Raw genomic sequence first — 14,429 nt, forward strand, 5'->3', positions numbered from 1 at the left:
TTTCTCTCTCTCTCTCTCTCTGCCCCTCACTCTCAAGGTAAATAAAACTCCATAATACATGTGGAATATAACAAATTATTATAAACACCCTTATTAAGTACACTTTAGGTCAAGAAATAAAACCTTCCTACCCACCCCAGAAGCTCCTTCACGTGCCTTGTCCTGATCACACAGTCCTTCCTCTGCCTGAAAGGAATCTGACGTTTACAGTAATCACTTCCTTAAATTTCTTTATAGTGTTAGCACCCAAATAAACATCCCTGGCCACAAGAGTCTTGCCCATTAAAAAACAACAACAACAACAACAACCAGATGTGTCTTTTTCTTAACAGCTTTGTTGAGATATAATTTACATACTATAAAACTCACCTATTGAAAGTATACAAAGCAGGGTGTCTGGCTGGCTCAGTTGGAAGAGTGTGCAACTCTTGATCTTGGGGTTGTGAGTTCAAACCCCATGTTGGGTGTGGAGATTACTTAAATAAATAAATAAATAAATAAATAAATAAATAAATAAATCTTAAGAAAAATAAAAAATAAAGTGTACAAATCAACTTTTACTGTGGAGTTGTGAAACTCTGATTGTATTCTAGCTTTAGAACATTTTCATCAGCCCCAGAAAGAACCCTCTTACCCATTAGCTGCTGATGCATCTGTCTTGTAGGTCTCTGAATCTACATATCTCCCTCTCCCTTTACTTTCCTTGCAATTCATCTGTAGGACCCCAAGCTGGACTAGCACCCATTTTGAAGATGTGGAAATTCAACTCTGCTGGACTGGGTTTAGCAGAAAGCCTCATTGCACAAACCAGCCAGGCAACCCTTGGCAGTGCATTTAAGCCCTTCTTTCTCCTGTACGATGGAAATAATAGTTATCTGCCCTTCCTCATCTTCTTCAAAGGGTTGCTGAAAAAATTAAAGTAGTAGGTGAGGAAATTAGAAAAGTGCCAGGACAATGATAACCACAGCAACAATGACAGAATCATGGCAGCCTCTAATTCACCTTGGCCTCTCACATCTTGAGACTCACATTTAATTTACATACATATCCTTGAAAACAGGGCCAAGCAAAATTCTTCTGTATGTTCTATTAATTTGCTTTCTCACAAACCAGGGAGCAGAGGCCCAGACAGGGTTAGTGGTTTGTCCAGGGCCAGTCAGTTGGCAGAGCAGGGACCAGGCCGTTTCTCCCCTGTCAAGTCTCTAACCTCAACACCCTCTGATGAGGTCCTGTGCTGAGACCTGGCCTTCCAGTCTGATGGGACACAGCTAGCCCTAGAGCCACGAGGTGCTCTTTTTTGTGGTTGGTGGTGGTGGTAATCCTCAGTATAGTGGCCTTGGGTTGTCTGAGCAAGGGACAGGGCCTCTCTCTTGGTGCCAGTTGACCATTAAAGGTCTCTCTGTTTTCACTTTCTGCATCACTCACCTTTTATCTTCTCACCCAGAGTCACTTTGATGTTTGCCCTTTAAAAGTACCAAGATTGTGGGGTGTAGCTCAGGTCATGATCTCATAGTTCATGAGTTTGAGCCCCCACATCTGGCTCTGTGCTCACAGCGGGGAGCCTGCTTTGTTTCCTCTGTCCCCCTCTCTCTGCCCCAGCTCCCCCATCAAAAGTAAACATTAAAAAATTTTGGGGGAGGGCGGCACCTGGGTAGCTCAGTTGGTTGAGCCTCCGACTCTTGACTTTGGCTCAGGTCATGAGCTTACGGTTCGTGAGTTTGAACCCCATGTTGGGCTCTGCACTGACAGTGTGGAGCCTGCTTGGGATTCTCTCTCTCTCCCTCTCTCTCTGTTCCTCCCCCCACTCACACTCTATCTCTCTGTCCTAAAATAAATAAACACTTAAAAAAAAAAAAAGTAGAGAGGCACCTGGGTGACTTAGTCGGTTGAGCATCCAACTTCGGCTCAGGTCACAATCTCACGTTCCGTGAGTTCGAGCCCCACATCAGGCTCTCTGCTGACAGCTCAGAGCCTGTAGGCTGCTTTGGATTCTGTATCTTCCTCTCTCTCTGCCCCTCCCCCGCTCATACTCTGTACCCCCCTCTCTCTGTCTCTGTCTCTCCCAAAAGTAAATAAACATTAACAAATTAAAAAAAAAATTTTAAGTAGAGAATAAAGGTTCGCACTCTGCTTCTTTGCTTTTGTCTCAAGTTTTCTGTCAGCATAAACTTTCCAGGACACTGTGAAAAGTGGTGCCCTTCCTCAAACGAAACAAAACAAGAATCCTCCAGAATAGAAATAATGAAGCTGAAATGCCAGTGGCTGAAGGGCCTCTCACTTGGATCTATGCCACATGGGGGAAGGAATCATCCACACAGGGATCCACCTGGAAAGACTTCCTGTGGGGACAGAAAGGCTAATGGGCAGAGCACTGGGGACTCCTGTGGCAGCGTCTCACCTTCTCTGCAGGTGTTTCTCTCAAAAACTTACGTTTTCTTGTAGACTTCTCTCTTCTTTTCTAGGGGTTAGGGAGAAGGCAGTAATGTCAGTGACAAGGGCCACCTCTATCTCTCTTCTCTCTTCCCCTCCATTTCTCTCTCTCTCTTTCTCTCTTCTCTCTCTCTCTCTCTCTCTCTCACACACACACACACACACACACACACACACACACACACTTCACCTGCTGGTGAGACACCTACTGGTGTGTCCGTTGTTGGGGTCCAGGGCTTTGGGTTCCTGGAAGAACCACCTACCAAGCAGGAAGCCACCACCTTCTTAGGGTCACAGCAACCTCTAATACAATTATATCTATCTGTCTCTTTTCCTCCCTCAAATACTTTTTTTTCTGGAAAAGTTTAATTTGAAGACTTTATTTCCTAGCTGATTGCAGAAACAAACCACAAAATGCAACATGCTGCTCTTTGGAGGTACTTCAGGCTCTCTTGCTTTGGTCAAGGGAAAAATCCCTTCCCCAGGGGCACTTGAGGCTTTTGACAGGAAGGGAGAATCTTCCTTGGTATGTGCTCAGCTCCATCATCCCCACTTCTGCCTGAGCCCTCAGCCCCAAACCCAAATTTATCTTCATTCGTAATTGCTCAAACCTTAATCACCGCAATGCGTATCTGGCTGGTTCGGTCAGTAAACCAGAGTGTGCGACTGACTCTTGATCTCAGGTTTGTGGGTTCGTGCCCCATGTTGGGTGTAGAGATTACTTAAAAATAAAATCTTACACACACACACACACACACACACAAACCCTAATCACTGGGACGCCCGGGTGGCTCAGTTGATTAAGCATCTAACTTTTGATTTTGGCTCAGGTCATGATCTCACCATTTGTGGGTTTGAGCCCTGCATCGGGCTCCATGCTGACAGTGTGGAGCCTGCTAGGGATTCTCCCTCTCTCTCTCTCTCTCTGCCCCTCCTCCAGGCATGCCTGCACACTCCCTCTCTCCTTCTCAAAACAAACATTAAAAAAACCCACCCTAATCATTACATGAGTGTTTGTCCTTCCAGAGGAGTGCAATCTTCTTGAATTATATTTAGGATTAGGCCAAAGATTTGTTTCAATTTGGGATTTACCTTCCTAGCCAGCCATAGGCTTTCTTAGGACAGGGTTTCCCAAGCTTCAGCCTTTTATGTGCCACGATTCTTGTTACCCTTGCATTGTCTCCTGCACCATTTTTTACTTAATATTTTTTCCTAAACCAACTCACTGACCCCTCTCAGGTACATTCATTTCCAAAGGAAACCTTATAGTTGATCTTAGCCAAAAGGCCGAGAAGCGATTCAAAAGGAAACTTTTAAAAAGTTACGTAAATGGAAATCAGGGTCATGTGTCTTAAATAAAGGGGTAACCCCAAATATATCTTTCAAGGAAAACAAAACAAGGTGACTAGCCTGGTTCTGTCCTCTAGGGCTCTGATCCCGGGATTCGTCACTTGCTTGCGTGCTCTCTCTCTCTTGCAAGAGGAGATTCTCACGGGTTACAGACATCTTGAGGCTTTCATTTTGGCTTAATTAGGGTAGAAACCATAATAGAAAAGGGGGAAAACTTTCTGGCCACAGGGGTCATTGTTTCTAATGTCCCTGCACCGTCTACAATGACCTCTTGTTCCACTACTTTGGGAAACCCGGTTCTAAGAGATTGGGCTAATGCGGTCTGGAAGACTATGTCTTCCTTCCCTGCCCAGTGAAATCTCTTTCACCTTTATATTTCAAAACAAATATGCCCTGGGGGAGAAAACCTTATGTCTTTGGTCAGGACACAATGTCTTGGAGTTACCATAGGATCTTTTCTTCACCACCTTCTGCACAATTAGTCACTAAGTAGTGACACTGGATTCTGCCTTCTCAAATCATTCCAGCTCTGGCCCCTCCTCTTCCCTCGGCGTCTTCTCTGGCGCAGATTCTAATCGATTCTCTCCCAGATTATTTTAATCCGAGCCCCTCTGTCTCTAGTCAGAACCCTCTTCCCATCTGTTCTCATTCTGCTAATGTGAGCTTCCCCGAAAACACAAATCAGAGGTTACTCCTCCATTGAAAACACCCCCAGCGCAGGGTGCCTGGGTGGTTCAGTCAGTTTAAGCGTTCGACTTCAGCTCAGGTCCTGATCTCATGGTTCGTGAGCTCCAGCCCCACTTCAGGCTGTGTGCTGACAGCTCAGAGCCTGGAGTCTGCTTCGGAGTCTGAGTCTCCCTCTCCCTTGCTCACACTCTCTCTTTCTGTCTCTCAAAAATGAATAAACATAAAAATTTTTAAAAATAAATAAATAAATAAACTTAAGAAAAAGTAGGGGCGCCTGGGTGGCGCAGTCGGTTAAGCGTCCGACTTCAGCCAGGTCACGATCTCGCACTCCGTGAGTTCGAGCCCCGCGTCAGGCTCTGGGCTGATGGCTCAGAGCCTGGAGCCTGTTTCTGATTCTGTGTCTCCCTCTCTCTCTGCCCCTCCCCCGATCATGCTCTGTCTCTCTCTGTCCCAAAAATAAATAAACGTTAAAAAAAAAAAAAAAATTTAAATAAAAAAAAAAAAAAGAAAAAGCAGACCCACTAGTACTAAGAGTGATCAGGAAGGCCACTCGGGCTAAAATCATGGTCATTTTCCTAGGAGCTCTCTGGGGATATTTGCATTTTTGCTGGGTTAAGGCATGGCGTTGCTTGTTAACAGTGCCCTGTAGGAAGAGCTGACGACGGGAGGAATGGGACACCATCACACGAGTCTTGTTGGTTTTGGCCAAGGAAGGAAAAGATTATGAGATGCCACCTATTTTGTGGAAGGGTTTGAAAGGTTTGGGTACCTGGAGGATGATTTGGAGGATTCTGGTGAGAAGAAAGAAGGGTGCCCAAAGATGAACTACCCGGTCCACCACTTGTCTCCCATAATAAATCAGTGATGTTCAGTACTTTGCCCCTAGCACCTAGCTCAGAGCCTCACACCTCCTGGAGACAATAACTACTTGTTAAATGACTGAATAAACATAATATCCTACATCAGCGCCTCCATGAAAGCATATTGCTATTCTTCTAAATATTTCTATTAATTTTATTTAAAAGATCTAATTATTGGAGCGCCTGGGTGGCTCAGTCGGTAAAGCATCTGACTTCGGCTCAGGTCATGATATCACAGTTTGTGAGTTTGAGTCCTGCGTCGGGCTCTGTGCTGACAGCTCAGAGCCTGGAGCCTGCTTCGGATTTTGTGTCTCCCTCTCTCTCTGCCCCTCCCCCACTCACGCTCTGTCTCTCTCTGTCTGAAAATAAATAAATGTTAAAAAAAATTTTTTTAAAGATCTAATTATTTAACTTTGACATCGTACAAAAGATGATGGTACTAAAAATTAATTCATAATCGTTATACGTTTTCCCTTCTTTGTATTCTCAGCCAATATCTATGTTCATCCATTAGTTTTAATTACCCGGTGGACACAGGTGCATGCTTGTAAAAGTTCAAAACTACACAAATATAGAGGATAAAAGTTGCGTAAATGGATAGATCATAGTTCGTTTTTATATAGCTGTAATTCTATATGTGGTTTTAGATTTCTATTTTTTCACTTACTTTGTAAGTCCTTTTCCATGTCTGTAATAGTCATTAGTTTTAATGACCCGAAAGTTCTCCAGTTTATTTATTTGTAATCTCTACACCAGTGTGGAGCTTGAACTCATGACTGTGAGATCAAGAGTCATGTGCTCTGCCAACTAAGCCAGCCAGGCACCCCATAATGACAGCAAAAGTGCTAATAATTTTATGTCATACTTAATTTATTCCCCTATAATTACATGTTTTCCATTTTTAAGTACTGTGTAATGTTGCTATGAATAGAATATGTGTATATATATATATGTTTCTTCTTTTGAATTATTTTCTTGAAATATATTTAATTGTGATTTCTTGGCAGAAATAAACAGATATTATACATTTACTATTCTATGGAATTTTTGGTTTTGCAGAAACAGCCTGTGGCCTAAAATTTTTTGAGAATGGTTGATATCTATAATAAGTCAGCAAAAATTTTAATGTCTTTACAGTGATCAAAAGTTATATTAAATGCACTTTTGCCTTTCAGACTTTACAATTTGAGTGGGCAGGCTAACCAATTTGCCCTTGGAAAGGTAATGCATGTCAGCAAATGAATTCCAAATTAAAAAATGCAGTGAAGGGTGATATGTGAGCATGTGATCTGTTAGGCAATGTGATAAATGCTTTATCTAGGTTTTATTTAATTACCAAAAGAGCCCTATGAGATAGCTCCATTTTGCAGACGAGGTTTAGGTTTTTCAGAGAGGTTCTGTAACTTGTCCAATGTTGCACAGCTAATAAGGTGTTGGAGATGAAGTGTAGAGTCCAGAGCCCATGCTCCTACCCATTCCATAAGGGAAATTAGACCACTTGTGGGAAGGATGGATCTGAGAGGCTTCTCAATACCAACTATCTCTTAATTGGGGCTATTTGTTTTACAATCTGTATTTGAAAGGAGCTTAAGAAAATTATGAAGTAAACTGGATGCAACTTCATCAATACATGAGGGCTTTTTTTTTTTTTTAGGTACAGTTGACATACAATGTTACATTAGTTTCAGGTGTACAATATAGTGATTCCACAACTCCAAATTATGCTGTGTTAAAGATGAGGATCCTAGGTGGAAAAATTTCCTTTCCACATGGCTAACTATCAAATGCCTTTTAATAAGTAGTTGTGTGGAGTGACAGACCTTCCAGCCAAATCAAGCAAGCAGAACCCGTGTCCTCTAGAGACCTATCCATGTGATTATGCAGAGGACATGGATGTTTGAACAATGAACCAAGAGCAAATGCATTACAAGGCAAGATAAAATATTTACTCTGTATCCATCAGGCATTGGACTTTTCCACCAGAGCAGGCTTGAGAGGAAAAGGAAGAAGTCTTCCTGGAAGCAGTGGGAGACAAAAGTGAAGAATGGATGATGGATGCTACTTTGGGTTTAACTTTAGAGACCAAAGATAGAAGGTCTGAGGAGTGGGGCCAATTCCAGTCCAACTTTTACTGGCCTCTTGCCTGGGACTATGTCTAACTCACCAGTCAGAGACCAGCCTCTTATTTCACCCGATGTTGGTCATCTTCTGCCCACTGGCCCAGGGTGGCCCACTGTCCTGGGATGCAGAGACAGGCTGTGTGGCAAGTTCCTCCTTTGATGGGCATAAAAGCCGGATCCTGTTATCTCCTGGCCAAGGTACTGTGTTCAGACCTCCCTATGTCCCCTGCACAGTTGAGGAGGCATCAGGTTTGTCTTGTGATGGTAGAACTCCTTCCTAGCAGCATTCTGGAGGAAAATTCCATCAATGCCTTCTAGATTTCAATGTGTCCTCTTGGCTTTATCCAATATACTTAATACATAGTAATCAGTCTGCAATATCCCAACAGTAAATTCCACTGCCAGTAACTCCATCCCCTGGCTTGTGTTTCGCTGCAGTGCATCATCACGTGGCTCTTACTTAGGCTCAGAGATGTGTGCACAAGTCTCTTTCTTCAAAATTCACTTTGTTTATTCAACACTTATAAATCACTGACCATGTACCATGCACTATTCTGTTTTTCTACTATAGTAACTCATTTAATCTTCACTACAATTCCATGAGGTGTTACTACTATTTAGCAGATGAGGCACAGAGAGGTTAAGCAATTTGTTTGATGATGCATAGCTAGGAACTGGCAAAACTGAGGTTCAAACCTAGGCAGGTGGACTCCAGGGTCCCTGATCTTAACCCCTGAACTATGCTGTCTCCAGGAGACCTTCAGAGTGATCCCTGACGGATGTCTGTTAATATCATGAGAAGGACATAAAGCTCAAGGGAGGGCAAGGGAGGCATAGCCTCAGAAGTATAGCTGATCAAGAGATGTAGAGGTGTTTTAAGAAGAAACTTACATTGCCCAGGAGGCCCAGACACCCTCTCCCCAATTTAATGAGTGTTGGTCTCCGTTTGTGCCAAACCATTAATTTTTGCCTGCTGACAGTGGTTGCGGATTGCCTTCTTTCTGCGGCCCTTGAGTCTGGATTTTTAAGTAGGCTTTATTTACAAAGGAGTTTGCAGTGTTAACTGTGTGATGTTCTCCTGCCAAATAAACTCTTCTTAGTCCTCTGCCTTCCAGACATTTCAACTAATAGAAATGCCAAAGCCGTTGCCCAGCACACATGTACAACACCATGAAGGCCTTGTCTCTCATGCTTCTGGAGAAGGTGCACAGAATTCACATTGTAATCAGCTGGCAATGCTGTTGCAGAGCTCCTGGGGTCAAGATTGTCCACAAAGGGTTGCTTGGAGCAGGCAGTGCCCTAAAGAATTTGCCCGCCTATAAAGGGCCTTTGTCCTTTGTCATCCGATATTTGTGTAATTTATTTTTTTAAGGAAACATTTTTTTCACGTGTATTATTTTATGGGATCCTCCAAACAATCCCATAAGGTAGAAGTTTGGGAAGAGACTATAGTCTTCATTTGGGAGAGAGGAAACTAAGGCACAGACAGGTGACTTGCCCAGGGTCACTCACTAAGGATGGCAGAGCCAAGGTTTAGTCTCAGCTCGACTGCCTTTGGCAAGTCGCAGTATCTCTCTGGGTCTTGCTTTTCTTACCTATAGAGTAATGGTATTGGAATAGGGGCTCTGTAAGTGTCTTTTCAACTCAACCATTGTGTAATACTGAAATTCAGAAGAAATCCTTTTCTCTGAAAGATCTGGTTATCAAGACTCCTGAATTTCACATTTCCATCTGTCTTATTTTTGTGTCCATCCTGGGATAGGACTTCATTATCTCCCGGTGAGCAGGGAGTGTATCTCTCCTATCTCCCTCCTTATACTATAGAGCGTTTTTTTGGAAGGGCTCTCTCTCCTATGCTCCGTAGGGACATCATTATATTAAGGAGGCAGAATACTGTTATAAGTGTAACAATGTATTTGCCTCAAAACCTGTGGCTTGTAACTTTTCAGTGCCCTTCAAAACCACGCGAAGACATACGTATTGTTATCATTATTGCCACATTATGGAATGGACAGATTGGAGAAGTAGAAGAATTTACTCAGGATCACATACCTGATGAGGCAATGGACTCTGGATTCAATCCCATGCAATCTGTCAGCAGCGTTTAACTGCTACACCACACCCCGTGGCTTCTCCTAGGAGAAAGGGGGATTGCACTTTGCACACATTTTATTTCCTTTAAAAACTTACTATGTAATATTTAAGATAGAAAAAAAGGCACATTATGCAGATAGTGTTTCCTCATTAATTATATATATCTCTGTATCTATCTCTTTCTTCTGCTGCATGCCTAACACTGTCCTAGCATTTGGGATGTAGCAACAAATTCCTCCAGACAGACAGGGTCAGGAGGGAATTAAGGCAGTATTAGAAAAGTCAGTAAGAGTTCATTATCCAGTGTCACCTATGTGTCCAGCATTATGCTCAGCAAGCGTAACTAAAATATCAGAAGACCCTTCTCAGAGGAAACCACAGAAAGCGACTTAGTTTGGCTTAGAAACTAAGTTTGACTTAGAGCAGAAGGAAGTCATTAAGTTTGGTACAAAGAAATGGAATCTGTTTACAAGGACAAGGTCAAAAAAAGAATGCCATTATTTAGAACTGTATTTTGTAAGCATCACAGGCAAAAAGCAGCTAGGGTGGTAGTTTTGTGTAGTGGAAAAGGCTCTATCCCAGGAGTCAGTCACCCTTTAATCAATCAAGCACTTTCTGATAAGGTGTGGATGCTACTGAAAACCAGGTAGACAGGTCGCTGCCCTCCTGGAGATTATAGTCTGGTGAGAATAATCCCGTCTTGAGTCACTGCCAGGCTCTAATGTGACCTTGGACAAATAACTTCTCCTGCCCCAATTCTGCAAAATAAATGGGGTCAGACTAGCGGATCTACTCCTCAAATTCTGAGCCCCAGGCGTATCTGCTGTCGCGGCGCCCTGGGGAAGGTGGGCTAGGCTCCCTGGCCCTGCGCCGCGGCCTGCCGGACGCCGGGGGCGCCGCGCGGGCCCTGAGAGCGTTCGCGTTCCGAAAGCGCTTGTCCCTCGCGGCGCCCCGTCGGCCCCGCCGCCGCTGCCGCCGCCGCCCGCGGAGCCGGAGGAGGCGGAGCTGGCGCTGTCCTGGCTCCCGAGCAGGGAAGCAGCAGAGGAGGCGGCGCGGCGGGCCCCGGCCGAGGCTCGGGCGGGGCGGCGGGGGAGGCTGGCAGCGGCACCGGTAGCGCGGGGAGAGGGGCGCCGTGGGCTGAGCGCTCCCGGCGAGAGGAGTCCGCTCCATGCGTGCGGGCCGAGCCCGGCCCCTGCGAGCCGCCGACATGAAGAAAGACGTGCGGATCCTGCTGGTGGGAGAACGTGAGTCCGCGCACCGGGGCCGGCCGCGGCCACCGCAGCCCCTGCCGCCCCGGGCCTGCTCGCCCCTCTCCGCGCTCTCGGGCCTCCCAGCCCCTTAGCTCTTCCTTTTCGGCAGCCCGCTGGCGGCCCTCAAGCTCTCACCTCATCCTGGGCCCTCTTAACACATCCCGACCCTGACCCCCAGTCGTCCTCTCGAGCCTTGTCTCTGTGAGTCTCTGACCGCCAGCCTCATCTCTCCGAAGGTCCTCTCCTCCTTTTCCGCTTCGAATCCTTTCCTCCTGGGCCTCAACGCGTTTCCGAGGCCGCTTGCCTTTCAGACCCTTTTCTCTTCGTGGAGAGTCCCTTGTCACTGCCGGGCAGGTGCTGAAACAGGCCGACTGACCAATTGGGATGGTGTGAACTGGCTCCCGGGGAAGCTAGGGGGAGGGGGACGCAGGACTGTTCGACTTGCGGGCAAGGTCAGGTTTCTGCCTTTTTTTTTTTCTTTTTTTTCTTTTTTCTTTCTCTTTTTCTTTTTCTTTCTCTCTTTGTCTTTTTCTTTCCTTCTTTCCTTCTTTCTTTCACGTTCGCAGTCTTCCCACCCTCTGGCATTGACTTCAAGGTAGGGAGCGTTTTTAGAGATACTTGCACTTTACATTGGAATAACTTCTGTTATGCTCGCTGTTTCCTCAAAAATTTACTCTCAAGTTCAAGTTATACAAGTTACACAAGGGCTTAATGAATGAATAATTATCTGGGGAGGGTTCTTTAGTTGAGAGAATTATTCTTACCCTAAAGCCTAATTTACTCCCCTCTTTTTAAGCATTATTTATTCCGTAGCTTGGTAATTATTTTATAAATAACAGGCACACAGGAAAACAGACACATGCACATACACATAAGACCCCCTAGAAATTCTTAGATTTCACCCTTTTAAGATATAATAAAGGAGAAATGCCTCTGTTTACTGACTTGGGGACAGGACAACAGGGACTTCTTGATATCACTTGGCTGGTTACATGACTCATTTGGTAGGACTAAAATAAGAAAGTGGGCTGGGAGAACTGAATTGTTTGTTTGTACATTAGTTAATGCTCTGCCATTGCTGTTTTGAAGCATTCTTTTCCAGACTCCATTTCAGCCTAGAGTAGCCCTTCCAGGTCACTGTGATGCACTCCCAAGGAAGAAAGCTAACACATTTTTACCCTTCTCTGTAGTGTTCTTTGATATTCATTGAAGTCTCTGTTCACCTGCTCTGTGGAGAAGTCTTTAGAATCAGAATTTGGAAGTAAGCTTGGCCTGACACTGTTGTCTTTTGGGTTTGCAGTTGTGAATTTTAGTCTTTATTTATTATTGTATCTTAATCTGTATTTTGCATCAGTTTCCTTGACAAAGTTCAGGAAGGTGTTACTTAACATGTGATTCATAGCTGATGCATTTGGAATATGGTAGGGAAAGTGAGTAGACGAGCCACTTAAAAAGCTGATCCTTAACTGTCATAAAATCGTTTTATAGTATGGTGATTGTAATACTAATGTTCTAAAAGCAGAAATCCTATGTTTTGGTTTTAGTTTTAGGAAGCATATAATTCATCTGTGAAACATCTAAATGGAAATGCTATATATACGTAAGATATGTTGACAGCCTTAGGGCATTTAAGTTAAAACGTTAACAGTATTACTTATTTAGAAATACACAAAAGAACTAAAAATTTGTTGAGAAAATTAAAAGCCATGTTCTGCAGATATGAAAGCAAACAGGAGAGTTGAGAAAAGTGTGCATGCAAGAGTGTTTTGATTATAGGGAGTTACCTGACCTAAGAGAAAGTCTTAGTTTTTGAGGAAGACATTTTTCTTGAAAAGGTTTGTACCAAAAGCTTTAGGCCAGCTACCATATATATAATTTTTTTCACATTTAAAAATATTAGGATTATATTTATGTGAAATATGTAATTTTAGTGAGTTATATTAAAGGTTGGTATTTTGGGAGGAAAAAGTTGGAAAGATTAGTTTTCTTTTTTTTAAATTCATTTTGAGAGGGAGAGAGTGCACACGTGTGTGTACTTGTGCAACTGTGTGCACATGATTGGGGGGGGGGGGCAGAGAGAGAATCCCAAGCAGGCTCCAAGCTGAGCAGCACACAGAGCTCAAAACCATGAACTGTGAGATCATGACCTGAGTTGTGATCAAAAGTTGATGTTCAACCGACTGAGCTGCCCAGGTGCCCCAGAAGCATTATTTTTTGAGATTTAATGTAAATATTTGTTAGCTTTAGCCTAGCTGCCCCACTTTAAATGCTAGGTAAACATAACTGTGACGAAGGCTATTTTAATACTGGTCTAACACATGAATTTATCTGGAAAACCACTTTTTTAGGTAGAAGTGGTAGTAACTTATTTGTCATTTTAAGATGGTTAATTAAGAGAAATGGGGAAAGCAAACAAACAAACAAAATCCCCACATCATTTCTGGTATTATTGTAGAGCCTGTTCCTTTGCTTTCACTTCAGTACATCTTATTGCTGTTAGCATCTGTCCCAGAACCACACAGCAGCTGCTTCATTCACTGAAGCTCCCAAATAGTTGTGAATGGTTTCAACATTCTCTTGGCTAAACCTATAATGTCCTCCGAAGGTGAAACAGATCTTTTTTTGGCCCATCCAGAATCTGGATTCTGATCCATCCAGGCTTAAGTGCTAACTGATGCTTACTGTCTGTTTAGTGCCTAGATCAAAGAAGTTAGATTGTCTATGAATTTTAAGGTAATTATTTGCAGAGAAAGCCAAAGTGTTTTAAAGATCATTTGCACCTTATCTTAATTATTGAACACAGTGAATACCATTCAGGCCATGTTAAAAGTCAGTTGCCATTCTTGAAACAAAACAAAATTTTTAAAATCATTAAAAATGCAAGCATGCAAAACAGTTCTCAGGTTATGATTTTTCATGGTCAGATTCTTTGGCCAGAATTTGTGTTTAACGATGTTTGCGTTAGTATGCTTAACAAATGTCCTTGTTGCAATAAAATTAGCATGAGCCTTAATACCCTTTTATCTAAATCATGTAGGTACGTTAAAATTACACAAGATTTAGTTTTAGTGAAGTCTTGTTTTTAAGTTGAGATATGTTTGTCTTCTGGTCAAACTCATTAAGAAAGTGGAACTGTTACCCTCTTTTTGAATGAATCTGGTCAGAGGCACCTGGTTGGGCATGCGACTTCAGCTCAGGTCATGATCTCACAGCTCGTGTTTTTTCTTTGTTTTCTTTTAATTTTATTTTTCATTTTTTAAGATTTACATCCAAATTAGCATATGGTGCAACAATGATTTCAGGAGTAGATTCCTTAGTGCCCCTTACCCATTTAGCCCATCCCCCCTCCCACAACCCCTCCCGTAACCCTCAGTTTATTCTCCATGTTTATGAGTCTCTTCTGTTTTGTCCCCCTCCCTGTTTTTATATTATTTTTGTGTCCCTTCCCTTATGTTCATCTGTTTTGTCTCTTAAAGTCCTCATATGAGTGAAGCGATAGGATTTTTGTCTTTCTCTGATTTCACTTAGCATAATACCCTCCAGTTCCATCCACGTAGTTGCAAATGGCAAGATTTCATTCTTTTTGATTGTCAAGTAATAACTCCATTGTATATATATACCACTTTTTCTTCATCCAT

The 14,429-nt window shown here is 43.2% G+C and overlaps 1 protein-coding gene across 8 annotated transcripts in view; it reads left to right on the forward strand.

Moving 5' to 3' along the window:
• Positions 1-14,429, forward strand: part of RHOT1 (ras homolog family member T1) — a 76,294-nt gene that overhangs the window by 1,848 nt on the left and 60,017 nt on the right. For 3 of the 8 annotated variants that reach the window (XR_006297811.1, XM_043583662.1, XM_043583663.1), the window contains exon 1: positions 10,554-10,785. The exons of 1 other annotated variant lie outside the window; for it this stretch is intronic. Coding sequence is in view for 4 of the 7 variants with exons in the window: in XM_043583662.1 (XP_043439597.1) it covers positions 10,710-10,785 (76 nt within the window). In the remaining 3 variants the exon portion in view is untranslated. Of the gene's footprint in view, positions 1-10,509; positions 10,786-11,367; positions 11,387-12,033; positions 12,053-14,429 lie in introns of those variants that run through there. 4 more of the 8 variants (XM_043583668.1, XM_043583667.1, XM_043583665.1 and 1 more) reach the window with 4 other exon arrangements.

Source organism: Prionailurus bengalensis, chromosome E1, assembly GCF_016509475.1.
Source record: "Prionailurus bengalensis isolate Pbe53 chromosome E1, Fcat_Pben_1.1_paternal_pri, whole genome shotgun sequence".
Lineage (NCBI taxonomy): Eukaryota > Metazoa > Chordata > Mammalia > Carnivora > Felidae > Prionailurus > Prionailurus bengalensis.